The 19,723-nt window shown below is 32.7% G+C and overlaps 2 protein-coding genes across 4 annotated transcripts; one reads left to right on the top strand and one right to left on the bottom strand.

Annotated features, from left to right (window-relative positions):
- The first annotated feature begins 212 nt into the window (after positions 1–212).
- Positions 213–7,600, top strand: LOC113498633. The gene is made up of 7 exons (XM_026878719.1): positions 213–881; positions 969–1,185; positions 1,486–1,680; positions 2,055–2,120; positions 2,430–2,584; positions 3,129–3,255; positions 3,614–7,600. The coding sequence occupies exons 1-7, from the start codon at positions 802–804 to the stop codon at positions 7,043–7,045; spliced, it is 4,272 nt and encodes a 1,423-aa protein (XP_026734520.1). The 5' UTR covers positions 213–801; the 3' UTR covers positions 7,046–7,600.
- A 699-nt stretch (positions 7,601–8,299) lies between these two features.
- LOC113498533 (transmembrane protein 120 homolog) lies at positions 8,300–19,258 on the bottom strand. Of its 3 annotated transcripts, XM_026878563.1 has the most exons (9): positions 19,059–19,258; positions 18,374–18,492; positions 16,432–16,605; positions 14,935–15,027; positions 14,329–14,546; positions 13,364–13,587; positions 12,863–12,952; positions 9,344–9,496; positions 8,300–8,482 (listed from the first exon to the last, which is right to left on the bottom strand). In XM_026878563.1, exons 1-9 carry the CDS (start codon positions 19,119–19,121, stop codon positions 8,438–8,440), a joined length of 1,179 nt encoding a protein of 392 aa, XP_026734364.1. In that variant the 5' UTR covers positions 19,122–19,258; the 3' UTR covers positions 8,300–8,437. The 3 variants fall into 3 exon arrangements, with proteins under 3 accessions (XP_026734364.1, XP_026734366.1, XP_026734365.1); XM_026878565.1 differs by lacking the exon at positions 9,344–9,496; XM_026878564.1 differs by lacking the exon at positions 12,863–12,952 and having other exon boundaries at positions 19,059–19,255.
- Positions 19,259–19,723: the final 465 nt, after the last annotated feature.

Raw genomic sequence — 19,723 nt, 5'->3', positions numbered from 1 at the left:
AGTTTTATAACAGTTTATTCGGAAACATTTTCTATAGCAACAGCTATAACTATAAAATGCAGCTTTATCGTCGGTCACAGGATGTCTGTTATCATTGGTCCGTATAAAACACGAATACTTATCCACTATCCGGTAGAGGACATCATAAAATTGAAACAATGATAGTCATGTTTTTGTAATACAATTTGGTTGTATTCAATACTGGAGATGAATGATCCTGAACATATCCAACAACGTAAAATATCAAAAGTTTCGTTCATTCAACTGATCAGTGATCATTTTTTGATTTTCAAACTGTCAACTAAGGAAATACTCGTGATGGATCGAAGTACAATTAATTAGCGGATAGTGGCAGTGAGCAATTTTATGTAAAAAAAATAGAGAATCAAATCAACATTAAGGAGGAAATTTTGTTTCGGTGAAAAATATAATCTACACCTTGTCTACAACAAATTGCACAGAATAAAAATAGTAAATCGACTAAAATCAAATCGATTTCATCACTCACGCCTGAAATGAAAGCAAGCATTGTGTAAAGTAACCTTTATAAGATGAATGAAAATGAAGTATAAATAAATACAAAATGGCCTACGTTTTGTTTGGATTTGAGATATTTGTATTGTCGTCTTCTCGTTACGATAAAGGGGTTTAATTTATACCAAATATAGATTTATTTTACCAATTCACATAGTGCCGTAGTGGTGCAGTTATTTGCTATAAGATAATAACAATGCAAAAGTAAATACACCATATTCGCCAGTCGGCTCGAATAATCTTATAGTATTCATTTAGTATTAGATCATGACTACGGAACAGAAATTTAACTGTATATTTTGTAAAGATACATTCCAAAATAAAGAAGAACTCCAAGATCATTTCAGGTAACTTATAAATTACTATTACGAAATACTACAGCTGACAGTGAATTAAATTTTTACAGACTTTTAAAATGTATAATTAATGTTTAGGAAACACGGAGATCCTAAATACAAAAATAAAAACCGGTTCCAGTCACAAGTCCCTAATAATGAGGAGTCGAAGGAGAAAACCGAAATGGTCAGTTGTGATGTATGCTCAAAAATGTTCCCGACGATATCGAAGGCTATTACTCACAAACACAAGGTGCACCCGAATCACGACGCTAAGTACTTCTGCCAGTGGTGCGGGAAACTCTTCACTATGAAGGTAAAACTTTAATTTAGGGTTTCGCGCGACCACGCGTGTGGTTTGAGTATTTTGTTTTGGTCTGTGACCTGTGCCCCCTCCCCACTACGCCTAGTTTAGCATAACTCTTATCATGTTAGTCAGCACATATCATTTGATGTAGATTGTACTATCTTCCCATATGACTCCATATGTACCAAACTATTACCTGTATGTCGAGTGATACCTCATTGACGAAATTAAGATATATCACTAATTGACAACCAAACAGCTGTACACTTGCCAAAATTATACTATGAACTTGTATGTTTTATGTTTCAGCACCTGTATAATGTTCATGTTAAAGCAACACATGATAGTGTGGAAATGCCTGTAAACAACTGTTTTCATTGTGACAGTTGTGATGTGGATTTCTTCTTGCCTTCTGCCATGTTATACCACAACAAGTTCTTCCATCGTCAGGATACTGATTTGCCTGATGTGGGACAGTCTAAGAAAATTAAATTATGCAATCAGGTAAACACATACAGCTAACAAATAAAGTTTATATTGAATTTGTAATGACTGGATGTATTATAACTACACAAATTGAGGGAGCACTGGTGATCCTTGACCCAGGAGAATTGTGCGGCCAGTGTTTAAATAGGTTTTCAAGTTCAAATAGGGAGTGACTTCCAGTAAAACATTGGTATTTAGCTGGATCTAATTTGACTAGAAGCAGACATTGATACTCAATACTCAATCATTTATTGCATTCCATATGTTACAGAGATGGTAGAAAATAAATAGCAGTTAGAGTTCAGTATGGACCCTGTTGGGATTGGCCTATGATGATGATATTTTATCTTTTTAATATTGCATGTGTTCAAAGTTGGATTTAACTATTACAGGAGGTTGTGCCAATATATTATTGTGCATTTTGTGGTGAAGAATATGACAACAAAGTTAATTTATTTGTAAGTATTTTTTTAAATAATTTGAAAGTCCAACCACTTAAGAATACTTCTTGAAAGAACTAAAAGGATTTCTTGATCTTTATTAAATTTATATTTAAATGTGGTCATTGGTATTATTATAATTTAACCAATAATTGCATAGTGGTACACATTTATTTGTAATAGCTATTTGGTAGAGACTGCCTAAGGCATGCTTCCACCATTGTATATTATTCTTGTATAAATGTGTAAACACAAATGATGAACAGATTACTAATTGATCCTTTTAGTATATTGGTATTTTTAACAACAGTATCTTGTATTTTTCAGAAACATATGACTGATGACCATGGTGATGAAAACCAGAGTCCTGAGGAAGTGTTAAAGTGTCCCTTGTGTGAAGCAGTCTTCTTTCATTTAGATGCTTATGAAGTACACTTGACCTTCCACACGCCCGATGATATGTACAGTGTACAGAATGACTCGTAAGTATATCAGTAACTAAAATATAATATACTTTTTTCTTCAGCTCTTAGATTGATAAATTAGCTTTGCGTTCTGTACCTAAAGTCAGTTTCTCCTTGTAAAACACGGGCACTTAGCTGAATCTTGTTAGACTGGAAGCTGATGACCTAAAGGTAATAGTACGGAATTATTGACTGTGACCCCTGAATACATATTACAGTAAGCTGACCGTATGAACATTTACCTTTTGATCATAATGACTTTGTAAAAAATCAATCATAGGATGGAGATTTTGATAAAATATTTGTGATCATATACAAATGTTAAACATTAAAAATCTTTTTTTTCCGTTACATATATCAGCTTCACAGTTTAATAGTTAAGGTTGAAAAAAGGTTATCTGAAATTATCAAATATTGAGCAAAATTGAAGCCATTAAATATAACACTTGTAAAAGAACCTTAAACTAAACATAGAGCAGTTGTGTTGATATTGCGATGTTCATGTTATAATTTAATAGAAATGTGAGGAATTAGCGTGTTTTAACATCTTTTTTATTTACAGATTAGGTGAAGTATTTGACTACTCTCTAGAAACAGTTCCTCCTATTATAGAAAAAGTTGAGAGTATAGAACCAGAAGGACAGGCTGAAGATACTGATGCAGAATCTACAATCAATGCTGTAGGCATTGTAAGTATTCACTGTTCCATTCTATAGTTTTGTCAAGAGTTTTTCATCAAACAATTACAATCAAATAATAAGCCCATAAATGTCTCATTGCTTGGAGAAGCCCTAGTCCTATAGAGAGAAAGCCATGAATAATACTGTTTAAGGACTTACAGTGATGGAATCTAAAATACTAGAATCCCCGGCCCGTTTTAGTAATTGATAATTGTCAAGATTTTTTCTTGGGCGTCACCTTAAAATAAAGCTACTCTAGGAAAACGAACTTGACATAAATGACAGAAATGGACCCGGGATCCTGGATAATGTAATCAGATTTCAAAAAATTATATAATTCATATTTACATAAGTTTATTTATTTTAGGAAAAGTTTTTAGAGTTGGCAATGGATCAACCAGACGATAGTCCTGTGAAAGTGAAAAAACATAAGAAACATAAAAAATCAAAGAAAGCAGCTATAACATTGGATGAGTTTTTAAGTATGAATCAAGACGTGTTTGGCGAGGGCCTTGACTTTCAGGGAATAGAGGAAGTACCAACGCGAGTCGTTAAAAATCAGCTCAAGATTAAAAAAAAGAATCCCACAAACTCTGTGACACTATCAGATTTAGAAAAATTAAAAAACGCAGGTATTGTTGTAAAAAAGAAAGTAGCTCAAAATCCAGTAGTAAAAAACTTACAAGTCATATCTAGACCAGTTAAAAGCGATGTAAAAATGCTTAAAGTAAACACAGAAAAAGAATTAACGACTTCGAGCGCGGTTTTGACTAAACTTATGAATCAGAGTAACAATCAAATAAAAATAATTAAAAAGAGTAGCGGCGAAAGTATAAAAAAAGACCAAAACGTGAAGAGCGACGATAACTTTGAAGAGGGTGAACCGCATTGTGCTGAGACTGATAAAAGCAATTATTCTGAAGCAGAACCTGGTACAAGTAGCCAGACCAATGCTGCTATACCTGAAAATGTTCATAGTCCAGACAATGAAGAACAAGTAAAGGACAAATCACTTTGTAGCTCCCCAATCCTCACAGGTAAAACTCCCGAAGGTCCCTTATCAGATAAGGATGACAGTGGTATAAACCAAAATGATGAAGGAGATCCTAACGAATTTGATACTCCAAGTATTACTGAAAAATCACCCGAGATACACCAAGAAGCTGAGATTAAGTCACCAAAAGGAGAAAGTCAGGTTTTACAAAAGAGTGATGAAGAAATGAATAAAAATGAACCACAGCATTCGGATTCTGAATTAGATGAGAAAAATGATGCAGTTGAATCAGAAAACAATCATGAAAACGATGCAGACAGTGATGAAAATCAAGAAGCTATTGATAAAAATAAGCAGCCTAATATAAATAATTCAGCTAGCGCATCTTTATCTAAGTTACAACAATTAAGTCATCTTATCACCGTAAAACCTGTGAGCCAAAACAAAATGACGACACCAGTCGAACATGATAAAAGTTCACAAGCTCCTAGCTCTAAGGCAATTCCTCAAATGATATCACCTAATGAAAAATCTAATGTAATAAAACCTAAAGCGCAAGTCGAAAAAGATCCAACGACAGATGCTTTAAAAATTCTAAGCAAGAATATCACTGTTAAGTCTCTGTCAACAAAAAGATCTCTTGCTGAAAACGAATGTGAAAATAACCAATTTTATGAAGCAGAAGGATCAAGCAATATAAAAGCTCAAAATGTATTAATTAAGAAAATCAAAGTAGAAAATGGTGAAACAGATAAAGGGATTATAAAAGCTCCCAGTTGTCCCGGAACGGCTTACGCAAATAAATCAGCTGTGGCAATGAAACCTAATAGAACTATCGTTAAAAATGAGAATGACAGTGTAAAATCGAATAACGCAAATATTTTAAAAAGACTAACAGGCATAACATCAAAGTCTATAAGTAATAAGAAAGTTAATAATAACCCTCAGCCTGTTAAACAACCTGAGATAATCGAAATATTTGACGTAGATGACTCTGAAGATGAAGTTGAGAATGATAATAACAGTAAAGTGGAGCACAGTCAGAACTCAGCATCATCAATGGATGCACTGAAAAACCTCAGTAAAAATATAACTGTCAAGTCAAATAGACCACCGCCAATGACGAAAAATATGAAGCTTATGAATGATATCAAAGTAGAAAAACAAAACGAAGATAGTTCTAGCAATTATAAAGAAGACTCTAATGTTGAGGCTCTTATTAATATCCAGAATAGAAATATGGCGCACGTCTTAAAAGGTCTTTGTAAAAATATTACCATCAAACAGGGCAACTCCGCAAAATCTGTTACAACTCCGGACATTAATCAGGAATCTAATGTGCCTGAAGATAATGCTACGAGTGACTCCGATTCATATCCAGGAAATGTTAAAATCACAGAAATGGAGCAAGGTATGACCGATACTGAAGAAAACCTAGAAACATTGGAACATCCCACAACCCAGCATGATGACCCAATAGTTGAAACACCTTATGATTCTTGCAGTGATAAGGAAGAAATGGACGAATATGATGAACAACAAGACTTCGAATCTGAAATTAAAGCCAGTACAGTGCAAAAGAGTCAAGAAACATATAGTTCTTCAGTTAACTCTGTGTGTTTAAATAATTTAAGAAACATTAGTAAAAATTTAACAATTAAGCCTTTGAATCAGAGTTCTTTGAATACAGAAGAAAATAGTAAGACTGTTCAAACTCTTGAACGTTTTGTAAGCAGCCAGAAGAAACAGTTACCTACGAAATTTAATAAACAAACAATGAGAGAGTTTAAAGGCGATAATTTGGCCAACCTCAAAAATCTAAAAGATTCTAGTCAATATGGCGATACTTCTACAAATTTAATGCATCAAAAGGTGATGAATCAAGTGAACACAGTCAACAAAGAGGTAACAGTTAAAACATTTCAAACAAAAACTGTGATTCAAGAAATTACAACAACAGTTACTAAAACCATAAAAACAGTGAATCAGACTGTGAAACAGGAACTGAGAACCAATTATCAAACAAATGGGCCCGTAGTTCCGCAAAAAGTCTTAGGGGTAAGACCCAACCAACCCAAGAGCCTGCAAGGTGTAGTTGTTAGACATGCTGCACCAGGTGCTGGGATTAAAACAAATAATACATTAAGTCAAATCAGACCAGCCGGCACTGTTGTCCGACCTAGCAAACAAAACGTTCCGATGCGAACTGGAAATTATTCGCCGAGATCTAATCTCCCAAGAACATCGGTTGGTAAGCAAGTTGCGAATCCTACCAATTTAAATCCCACCGTAGGGAAGTCAGTAAAAATATCGCCAACAGCGATGGTTTCTGGAATAACAAAAAGGCCTAACACTGAGGACGTGAGCGGTCCATTCAGCTGTTTTAAAAAACCAAAAGAGTCATTAATCCCTGTGTCGGATATACCGTCTTTCACGAGCAGCGGCGATTCGCCGTCCCACTTTAGTGCAGCTTCACACACTAGCAGTTCTAATGTTACTAACACGAAAATAGTCAAAGGTAACTCTGTTGTGACCGCTAAACAAGTAAAATCACAAGTAAACACAAGCCAACAGTTCAGTCGAGTCAATAATAACACTGGGTTGAAAATAATGTCTAGTCAAGCCAAACAAACTCAGGTGCAAGAAAAAAGTGAAACAAGTTCTATGAATCGGACTACTTTAGAAGCTATACAAAAACTACAGAAACAAGGACTTTTAGTTAAGAAACCCCGTAGCGACGTGAATGACAGTAGCAGAAGTTCCAACCACGAAGGTGACGATTCGGCAGATGAAACAGATGAATAATTTAATCATGAAAATAAATAATAAAAATTGTAAATAAATGCAAAAAGTTGACTGATCCATATAGGTTTAAAGTCTTGCACAAGAAGCCAAGTTATGATATTGTACATTCTGAATTTAATATATAAATTTGTCTGCATTTTTGGACAATAACGTACCAATTCCTATGATTATTATATTTAATTAATTCTAGAAGCGCGAGTTATTTTTCATAAAATAATTCTTTTGTATGAATTTTTTCGCCGTTGACAAATCTGTATGGTACTTTATGTTCTTGACATTTCTGTATTTATAAGGATAAGTATGGTTTTAGTGACCTTATTGTTATGCGGATATTAAGTTTATATCTATAAGTTATTGTGGAAACTCGAAATAACAAAAAAATATAATATCTTTCAGATGCTAAGCCTTGTCTTTTACAACATTGATATTCAACACCAAAACCGAAAGAATCCGTTCAAAATAGTTTTTTTTTTTTGGTTGAGTAAGTAAGTGTTACAGTGTAAATCTGTTGTTGTAAATAATGAATTAAGCCAATACAAGAGTAATATCAATTGACTAGTTCTTTAAATTATTGGTATGTAGTTCCTTTGCTATATCTAGATAATACTTTTTGCAGCAGGGTCTACTCTGCACACACTAAGAGACATATCACTAATTGAGATAATGGTAAGTGGCGAAAAACAGTATCGTAGATTTTTCAGGGAAATATAAATAAATAAATGCAGACAACATCACATACATTGTTCTGAACCCAAAGTAAGTTGCTAAAGCACTTGTGTTATGGAATTCAGATATAACGAAGGTACCACAAACACCCAGACCTGAGACAATGTACAATGTGAATTTTTACATTGAACCGACCGGGGATCGTACCCGGGACCTCAGAGCTAGCGACACCTTGAAACCGGTGCGTACGCCACTCGACCGCGGAGGTCGTCAAAAAATTAAAATAGAAATAGATGTTCTAAAGTGGCTTTCTTCATTATCGTTAAATGTTCATGTTAGCCATTAATTTCAACAGCCTTACTACGTTAATTGCACCATGGCCGATGCATCTTATAATTACTAGTTTATTACGTTCGAATACTGCCATGCAAGTGGGAGATTATTATGTGAGAGTGCAGTTTAGTTTTTATGACTTTTGAAGGTTACTTAACAATTTAATGTTCATCAGATGACAAATACTTAAAGAACTCAAGTCGTTTTTAGGGACACAGACCCACACCAAAAAGGTTGTTAATTGAAAGCCAACAAAGTTATTAAATAACTATATTTACAATAGAGAAATAACGCCGTTATAGTTTTTAAACACCATGAATTACGAAAATATAAATCGTTCATTGATCTATTAATTACATTAGTTAGTCACATAAAAATATAGGCCAGAAAAAGTTACTCTGTTTTCGTATCCACTTTATTCTGTCGCCATTTTTGTTCCTGTAATTAACAAACGTGAATTTTAAATATCATTGATGTATGTTAAAATTAAACCCCTTACAAACAACACACAACAAACAACATTTATGTTACAAATACCATGCAAACAACTACAAAACTACAACATTAGTAATAACACGCCAAAGTGTCTGTTCTTTGTAAATGTTCCTAGAACCTGTTACTACTGACTAGCATACTAAATTATTGTATAATAAAGCCCGCAAAATTAAGAAAACACCAAACAAAATATTACAAAGACATTGTACATACAGAAACGTTAAAATACTGTTATGTATATCTATTTATAAACCATTACCGACCAAGGAAGGGTACCACCACCTAATATATTGCCAAAATTCGACAAAATCCTTACTTACCACCACCTTGGCTTAGCTCACACGATATGCGGATACTTCAAACTCTTCAGATCATTAAATCATCATATTATTATCTAATATAGGCATCTACTGTCATTATATTTGGTAATCATTACTTGAAGACATTTAGAATTAAACGTAAAAAGCTCATGTGATAAAAATAAATAAGCAAATAAATCGGTACATTGATGGAGGCATTTTAGAGCCTCGATAAACGTGGACATGACGGACAAACATTATCAAACTTCACCGACAACCTGTTAGCCTCCAGCACCCACTCCGGTATAATCAGTCATGACATCAAAAAGATTAGCACTGCTTTGTACTTTGGACTTCAATTATATAAACTAATGAGCACAGTGCGCTACTTATTCTTGTAGGCATTATAATATTCGGTAAGTCATCGTTTGGATAATGAACATGACTGATTACAGTGGAGCAGGAAGTACAAAGTTCGCTAGTAAGTGACACATCAAACACGTACCAATACGGCGATCTCATTTGACAGACGGTAGGCAATTGCACGTAATTTGTACCGTAACTTCAGACCGCCTTGCAACTTCTTGTGCAAGGTCTGCAGTATTGTGTACATGTTGAGACTGTGCAACGTAAGAAACAAAGCCGCCAGGTAAGTTATCTGTTGAATGGTGCAAACAAAATACATAAAATAAATGTAAAAATGCAAATGTCACTGAAAAACAAATTTATTCATCTATGCATTGAAATAAATAACATTCGTTACAAGAGCTAAAACAACCATTATAAATTAATCGAATATACAAAGCATAAGTACAACAATATCACTATATGACTATATTACGAATAGTTTATTGTTTGATCAAGGCACGAAATATTTGCTATTGTTAGCCGCCGGTGTGGTATATATATTATAATCCAGTGTCATAAAACATGTCAATCGCACTAAGATATTAGATATGCTATGTAATATTTATTATTTATGACTGTCACGATATCTCTTCAGCAAGAGCGAGATAATATTAGACACTCAGTAAATTTAAAGTCTTAAGCAAGCATAGGCGATGTTATTAAAATTTGACTAGTCTGGCTACAAGTTGTAAACACTACCCATATTAACTAATATTATTTTTCTTTAGGACGGTATATTAATTATAGTAGTCTACATCTAGATTTCTCTCCAGCTTACATAATATGTTTAAAAATTCTTAGTGACCTACCCAAACCACTTTTTATTTCACATTCGTTTGGTATTGACGGTGAAGTGAAAAACTTTAACCAATTAAAGTAAAATATGAACTATTTGTGCCTTTAACCGCAATAAAATAAAAGCAAATGAACATGGTACACGATCAGATCTATAAAATAATACAAAAGCTTTTGGAGGTGACAAACTTATGAACAATTCATTTCCTGCACAAATATCACAAGCTAAAAAGCTCTGGAAAACAGGTATTATTTACAAATATATATGTTGCTAAAGGCTTTCCAAAAAATTAATTGTCATCTAAAAATACAAATACAAAAGATCAGGATAGCATTTTGAAGCTGTAAATAAATAATTATTAATGTGTCGTAAAGAAATCTAGTACTTAAAAGTTTTAACGGAGAACTCACGTAAATAAGTAGATATTGTTAACTTATCGACAGAATTCGTTGTCAGTCTGATAGCAATCAATCCATTGCTTATTGAGTTGCAGATTAAACTAAATAATCTCCAGCTTTATTCCTTATAGCAATACCAAAGTACAAGTTGTCTTGTCTAAATATTCTGTCGAATAGTCTTGAATCTATTCCTACACAAGTTTGAAAAAATCAATCTTTGTAGAAAGAATTCCTGTTTGTACATCAGTGCTGCCAGAATGTATTAAAAGTATTTGTAAATAAGTAAGAAATAAGTTTGAAACAAACTGATTCATTCGTTACGAAGTCATTTATAATAAAATGCTTTAGCGCATGACTGCTAAAATTTAATCTTTACAAAATCATCATTGGCCAAGTGACAAATGAATCTGATTTAAACTAATAATAAGACATTTATTCGTATCAAAACATGCACTATAAATAGAAAGTCATACAAAACAGCTTACAAATCATGATAGTTATTTATGATTTATAATCGTTGTTTAATTTGTTATGTTAACACTTGTACATCTTGTCAAATTATATACTACCTATATTGTTTAATTGTTTGATAAATTAAATGCGAAAACTGCACGCTACTTGGAATTACCTTTTATCGACTCTGCCGTCTGTCATTTGCGTATACATTCGAGATGGTACATACAAGCATGAGTTCATTTAGGAGTCATCTCGTTTTACAATAATCAATTATAACATTTAACTGTTTATTATCATATAAAAACTTCTACAAAAATGCCATATTGGAAAAAGCTAAAATAAATAGAAATGCATTTAAACAACGTTTATAAGTAATAACTTAAGCAAAACAGAAAATACACATTTGGCACAAAATTTGTTCATACGTTAAAATAGACATACTTAAGACTTAAGAAATACGCGAATTTATATAATATTATAAATAAATACATAATAGATAGAATCTAATTATTTAGTTACCCTTTTATCTACACAACCTAATAATAATGAGAAATTATAAACTAAATCCGTATATGTACAGACTCCGTACAAAATTGATTTTAATATGAAGTCCAGTTATTTACTGAAAATAGAAAAATACACATAATAAATAATATAAATGAACTTCAAATTATAATTATACACATTATTTGCTTGGTCAGTTAAATGTTAGATATTAGCATACTTAGGGTAAAGTAAATAAATTAGTATAATTATTTGACAATAAAATATATTTAATATTTTGCGTTGTTCACGCATTTCCATCGAGGATGATCAATTGATTCAAAAGCTTTGTTTTTTTTTCAATTCCTTTAAAACAAGACACTTTAAGGTAGTTACATTGTTATTATCTTTTTGTGCGTCAAAATTTAAATTTAATATTAGTTCTCCTCTAATGGCAATGCGCAGACAATATTTATTGATATAGAAAAGCTTACTTCAAAGAAAAACCATCAAAATAATAAATAAAATCTAAGGATCTACACGCTATGGAATCATTTGGTCCACGGGACAAATCCAACTAGGAATGCATTCGTACTCGTTCTAACCTGTAGCTCTAATAAGTAATAAAGTCATTTCAATGTAATGATGTATCCATGTCTAATATTTTTTTTTGTTTATGGATTATGGAACACCATTATAAAGCAAAAAGGCTTATGTGGCGCAACTTGGTAAAGGACTATGGGTACCTGCAGTATAATGCGACAGGTACTAAAATTAAAAATATACACACAACTACTTTTTTCGGCAAGTAACAAATCTAAAAGAAATTTACTTACAACAAAAAGAGACTACGTTTGCTTTAGAATTAAAAGGAAGAAATACTTGCCGATACAATGCAAAGTTTATCTGTACTTATCGCACGATTATGACTTAGCATTCGAAGTAAACGTGCAATTATAATGAATCGACCCCTAACTTATCAGAGCTACAATTTCTGCCTTGCTTCCAGACAAACAACAATCATCTAATTTTATAACGAAATATCTTGTACTTGTTGACAAGTTCTACATAAATATTAAATAGGTAAATAGGTAAATAAGCTTTTATAATTTTTTAATGTTAGTCTGAAAGCAATCTGTCATAAAAAAGCATTCGGTTTCGTCATGCCAAATTTACTATTATAGTATAATCCAATCACTTGATATCACTTACAACGTATAAACTGAAGAGGATATTATTAAGAAGAGTTTGCATTATTTTGAAATAGCTAATTCATAAAAATTAATATCACTCGGTATATTTAAATTAAGAAACAAGTATTAAAAAGCGATAAAAAGCACTTTACTGTAAATAAAGAATCGAGGCATTGGTACAATCGTCTTCAGCCTATACGCTCTAAGGTCGTCTACGTCACTACACCACACAGCGTGCGAAGCGCGTCGCTGACGCGTTGCGTTGTCCAATCGTCTCAGTTCCACTGTACCTGCTCGTTGAGTTTCTGCGGTATGACGAAGAGCGTCGTCGCGAAGTTCCCGATGCCGATCGTCAGGAATGATATACTTAATGCGGGCACCTGTTTTTGGTTCATTTTAGGGTATATGTTTCAGGTTTAAAGTAGAAGTGCGTTTTGGAGCACATATCGCCGTTTGAGGTCAAATTTACGAAAAAAGGAACTGTTTGTTTTTCATTCCAATAAAACCAATATTCGATTTGATAATAACCCACCATCTAACAATACATACGATCTTCAAATACCCTGCATTTTGCGAAATTACTTACCAATTTAGTTTTAAGTTGTACTTATAAATCCTAACGGGTAAACCAGCTAAAAGGAATATCCCCTACAAGGTTCATCATGTAACAGTATATTTCGAGGAAAACTGTTCTTAAAATTCACGTATTCAGCCTACTTGACGTCAACAGACCTTTGTAAAACATTAACGGATAATGACATATGAACAAAAATAGAAAGAATATTACGAACCTGCCACGTGGCTTCCGGATGATAGCTCAAGCTATACAGTGTGTATGCAATATACAACTGGAACACGTATCCTCCGAATAAGAAAGGTAGAAGGTAGGAGAGCCCTCGCCACATCCACGAGTGGAACCCTTCAATAGTAATGTCCATATTATGCCGCGCACCTAACGCTTTTAACCTGTATAGCACCCCACTTTGGTATCTAAACTGCATGTATTGGACAACACCTGCAAGTAATTATATTAAGGTTAATAACATTTCTTATTAATACATTTTTGTTTTCAAAAACATCTCTCTCTATTTATCAACTAAGCGGTTTTTTTACTACATTACTCTTTTTTATTCCAAAGTTAAAGTCCATTATGAAATCATAGTGCCCATGATCAAATGTTTTGAGTACGATAATTTACCTCGTATGAATCACATCTTACTACAAGTAATAAGGCCGTTTATAGCATTACCTCATCTTGATAGCATTGTTGAAATGGTCAATTTTCTGAACTGGCCATATAATTATATTTCTTGATTGTATAAGTTGTTAATATTTTCCTAGTGCCTTGTCTGACATACGGGCAGTAGACTTTAAGGACATTATAAGTACGGACAGCGCATAGTAATTGGCTAATTTGATTGCAATAACTACATATTCGTAAGGTAAATACAATCGCTATGGCTTAAGAACCATAATAATATTTTCTAAGACTGCACTCGTAGTGTGGGCCAGGCCTTGCTACGAAGACGATGGTTTATCCTTCGTTTTGTACTTAATCTGAGTGTATTTGCGTAACAACATCATCAATAATATAGGCAGAACATAAATGAGTGTAAATGGGCAAGATGGTTACTAAGAAAATGGCAACCATACTTATTCGAGGCTCACATATTCATAGTAGGCACGAGACTTACACACTTGACAGGCAATTAAGTCGTCGGTCGCTGATTAAAATAAATATATTCAAACAACTTACTGATATAAGCTATAAAATACATGAACGTATGTCTGAACATGTTCCAGGGCTCGTTCTGTGGCCAGATGAGCAGGATGCCGGCGACCACGGTCGATATGAAGTGGTGAAGCCGCCACCATCCCTTAATCCTGGATCCATTGACTTTGAGGATGCTCTCACGAATCGTCAACGTGCAGTAATACCATACCAGGAGGAACAACAGTATTAATTGTAAAGGCCTAAAATATAACAATAGACGGATTTATTTGGAGTTTATCAATGAGTTATAAAGAGTATTGATAGTTTTTTTATTTCTTGAAAGAATTCAATTCTCAAAGACACCTAGACTCAGGACAAGCATTCGTGGATCAAATAAATGCTTGTCCTAAGCGGGGATTAAATAGCACCATAAATAAGTAATATTCATTCGATTTTTGAAGTAATCATAAGTTTCTTTTCCGTCTTAATACCGAACTTAATGTATATAAATTTAGTCGAACCATCAAACAGAATTAATACTAGCGATTAAAGTGTCTCTTTTGATAAACCCATAATACCTGAATGTTCTGCTATCTACATACCTATGAACGCACCTAATCAGTTGCATAATTATCAGCAATAAATTACCTGAAGTCTATGTACAAATTTGCAACAGCTAAAACGAAGGCAATCGCACTGAGTATCAATTTAAATTTTTCATATTCATCCTTGTATTTGAATCTGAAAAAGAAAACTGAATAAGGAACACATAATAATAAGTAGGCACATAATTAATGTTGTGATGACGAGTAGTGTTAATACATGGAAGAACAGCAGATATTCCCTTCTTCCATAAATTGGCTATAGTAGGAGTAGACAAAAGAGGTGTAGTAGAGAAAAAATAAACATGTTTGTATACTTCATAAAACAATAAGTAGAGTTCAAAGTTTTCCTTAGATCTATTACTGACACATTTTATTTCGTTTTATAATGGACGGCGACAATCGGCTATGTAGTATTCTACGATGGCCTCTTTATTTTAAACCTTTGAAATTCTAGACTTATGCAGATTGGAAAGATGTTATAGCTTATTAAAGGTCTGTTTTAAGTAAGTTATACTCTCGTTGCGACATTCAGATTTCTCAAGGGGAAAGAAAGTTCATAAGGAAAGGCGTTGTTTTGTTTTCAAGTTCTTCGTCTAAAATAAGTGTAGACATAAATTTTATCCTTTATTACATTTAAAACTATCATTCCACAATACAACAATGCATAATTTGTGAAACTGTGTACAAAGAATTGGCACGTTTTACTAGATTGTTCTCATTAATGATTTGACGTCACAACATACAAGTGTTGAAAATTAGCTCTTCGTAGTTTTATTTTAAACCAGTTTGTATTTTGTACCGATACTTTTATTAATTAGCAGTTGGCATAAAAAAGACCCTTAGAGTTTTAGAATTATCTATTATTTAACTGTGTTAACAGTTTCGAAACAATTAAATTCGTCGGAAAAAATTAATGGTGTTTTGTATTCGTATGTGTTGAGTTTCTTAATAAGCCCATGTTCCTATATTCTGTTTTTAAAATGTTAATGGTATAAAATAGAGATCATTTATTTAAATTTTACAAACGCTGTTTGTGCTACCTGCTGTCGTATGGCCAGATCATTAATAATATGATTTAGCTTATTTCGATTATTTTGATTGAAGCGATAACGAATATGCGATACGAAGCGGAAGCGTTAGTTATTACCCAAACAATTTGTTGATTAACCCACATAACACCTTCGCGGTCAATTGGGGTCCCCCAACCGACATGACCTTTGTCCATTGGGTAACTTAACTAACGTAGGGTCATACATACAGGCAGTTAAGTTTCAATTTAAATAGAGCAGTTTTAAGTTTCGAAAAGTAACATCTTTTGCGATGATTTTTGACATTTTTAGGAAAAAGGCCCGTTTCTTTTTACCTTGAATTCGGATGAATATCGATTTGGTCAAGGAAGTCTACTGTTATCATAGGTAGTGTTACTGAAGTAAAATTATAAACCCAAATAACCATTACAATAGTCATTACTGATTTATGGTTATTAAGTTTGTGAAGAGTTGAAAAAAAGAATAAAAAAGGAATATAAAAAAAAACTTACTTGTCATTTTTGTTGAGTATAGAAACATTAACGTTTCCGAGTATGATGCGCAGGTACAGGCTGTTCTGTTTCGGTAGCGTCGCGTTGATCTCACGCAACATAGCTTTCCTTTTCATAATTTCTTTCTCCAAGTTTGCGACGCGATCATCTTTCGTGACACCTTTCTTTTCTAGCCTGTTTCGTGAATGCAACAAAGAGTTAAACTATAATGTAATCTTACATCAAAAGATCGATCGATAATGGTTTGTCTGTTATAAATATTTTAATGGGTACGTATCTAACATAATATGATGGTTATGTAAAAAAATTGCTGCTTTCACCTTGAGCCCTGTTCTGACATCGCTTTAAGTTAGGCATCATGTAGACACGCACATACTATTTTCTTCTAAATTAATATCCTTGCGTGACTGTCGTACTTACACGACATTACCGAATCACTTTGGTCTATCAACATGTTTAATACAATTTTCCTCTTGTAAAGCAAAATGTCTATTAAAATTTCTGTGTTGGCAACATTCCATACAGTGAGTGTAAGTCCCTAACTATCAGATATTTGGTTGTATATAATTTATAATTAATCATATTGTATAATGTCAATTATTGGATTTATTGAACAGGAAGTAAAACAAGACATTATTGTGAGAGTCATGCCCTGTAATGACTTGGCTCACACTAATAAACATGACCTAATTACTTGAAAATTCATTAATTTATGCTTGTCATGTCAATAAAACAAAGAGTTTGAGCGAAGAGATATTATAAAGAGACTCTTCGATATAGAGCGAAATAAAAAGCTATTTATAATTTAATTTTCTTGATTTTTAATTGCAGTTTTAATGTAGACAATTACACCAGTAGAGCTCAAAATATCAAGAACGATAGGTATAGCGCATGTTTATATAATATTTAGATGCATTTCAGGATATGATAATATTAGTATCAAACCTACAATAAGCATAAGATACATAATCAATTTCCTACATAATCTCCTTTATCATTAAACTATAATTATTGCTAATATGTTGGGTTGCTATGCCTTCTGATTACGAAAATGATAACAAGTATTAGCAGCTTACTTAATTATAAATTAGCAGGGTAGGTAATGCTTAAATGTTTTTAATTATCTCATAGGTCTAACATATGGTTCAATTCATTCATTTTTACAAACTTTTACTGTTATTGATAGACCTAATATGTTGAGAAATGATCACAAGGTAAACCTTATTAGTTGCATATCTACTAACATAGATATATAAACTATTGTATAAGTGATAGATAAGCCAATATAATAGGAGTGTCTAAAGTCCTAAGTTTATTATTACAGCAATCTTAGTCTTATCACTACCTACACTTGCCACATTAAGTAGAAAATGTTATGCTAATTTAATTTACAAATTGATACCCAACATTGTTTTTGTAAACATAAAGAGTATGGAAGGTCATTTAAAAACATTTTTATTTAAGTAAATAAGCTACTTCACTTAAAAATTTATTCTTTTCATTTGAGTTTACAAGAATTTTTAACTTGATTCATAGCTTGCACTAAAGTACAACAGTAACATGTAATAAGCTCATATAATGTAACATAAGAGTCACATACTCAATCAAAAGATACAACCATGTTATGCCTGTAGCTTTTGTTCTTCTTCTTTTGTATCTATGTTTATGTTATGTTAAACTTGCAATTTTTAGTGACTGAGAATTCATCTATAATAATAGCCATGAACCTCAGAACTAAGGGAACAAGAAAGAAGACATACAAAGCAATGTTTTGAGTATTTGTTCATTCCTTAACTTCCATTTAATCTTTTAAAGATGGGATCACAATAATCATATAAAGATTATGTTGGCTGAAGTAAACAATATGTGTTGTCTGAATAACAAAGTCATAAGGATATATGTTATCTAGTGACATTAGATTGCCACCATCATACATACTGACCTTTTGAGTGCATTGGCTATGACTGACATACGGTACTTCTGGTGGTTGATCTCTTTCATGCAGGCCGCTTGCAACTCACCAACCTCTTCTAATTTCGTCACATAGTCTTTGTTTGTGGTCTAAAAAATAAAAAAAAACAGTAACAAATTTTGCTATCAATATTTTTTTACAAATTATATATGCAAAAAACTGTATAAGCTAACACATTGCTGTATCTCACTTTTAAGTTTTTATTGAATGGTACATAAAACGATAATATGTGCAGCATATTTCACGCTTATAATCAGCATTAAAACATCAATGTTTAGCTAATTGTGCTTTGTGCAGTTTTTCTTATTTCAGGCCTACTTCAAGCACTATACTATTATTATACTGTTGCACTAACTGGATTATTACCGTCTTTACATTTTAGTCAGCTAGTATTAAACATACCCATTTAAAAATAAATATAATAGGAGTAGCCTGCATTTTTATACACGGCGTTGTAACAATAAACATATTCAATATTTATTCAAATAAAAATAAAGCGTTAATATGCTTTCCATAATTTAAAAGCTATTTCATGGGCAATAATAGGTTACGATGAAAGAATATTATACGAACAATACAACGCATTAGATTTCCATAAAAACAGATCATAAAATTATGTTTCCTTTAAAACCGTCGACTAATCCTGTAAGTTTACCTCTAAGCGCTTGTAATCCACCACTAAATCTTCCCACTCCTTGAGGCACTCATCTACATCCATTTTTGAAGTATTTAAATATACAAATAATATTTGCTTCACAAAATAATCACAAGAATTCGACCCAATGTGTAAATTCCATTCCCGTTTTCTGTGACCTTTCGTCTGTCATCTGTCCGCCGAACAGTCGGCCAGCTGTCGTCGCGTCAGTACAGATTAAAAACGAATAGAGTAGTTACCCAATATTTAGGCGATTTTAAAGATTTTTATACTTCTAATATTTTAACCCGGACAGTTGTAAACGTTGAGAAAGTCTAATGCTAATTTCGTATTTCATCAGATTTTTTCTGTCTAATAATATTTCGTATTTTAATAGTTGGGCTAGGGCACGTAGTTTTTCATTTTCCATGATATTATATGAAGAAAAAAATAATCCACTAATTAACCGATCTCAAAAAAAAGCAGGTTTTTAATTCTGCCGGTATTTTTTCTTTTACTTACAATTATTCATCTGTTAATGTAAAAAACCAGTAAAGTGCTACGAAGGACTCAAAAGACCGTTACTAACATCGATGTCGTCGTTTATTCCTATTCGCTGTATAAACGATAGTAACAGCAGAAATAAGTCATCTGGGAATATTTCAAACTGTCTAGCTATCACAGTT

This window comes from Trichoplusia ni, chromosome 11, assembly GCF_003590095.1.
Source record: "Trichoplusia ni isolate ovarian cell line Hi5 chromosome 11, tn1, whole genome shotgun sequence".
In the NCBI taxonomy this organism is placed as follows: Eukaryota; Metazoa; Arthropoda; class Insecta; order Lepidoptera; family Noctuidae; genus Trichoplusia; species Trichoplusia ni.
This window is presented reverse-complemented; position numbering and strand designations above follow the sequence as displayed.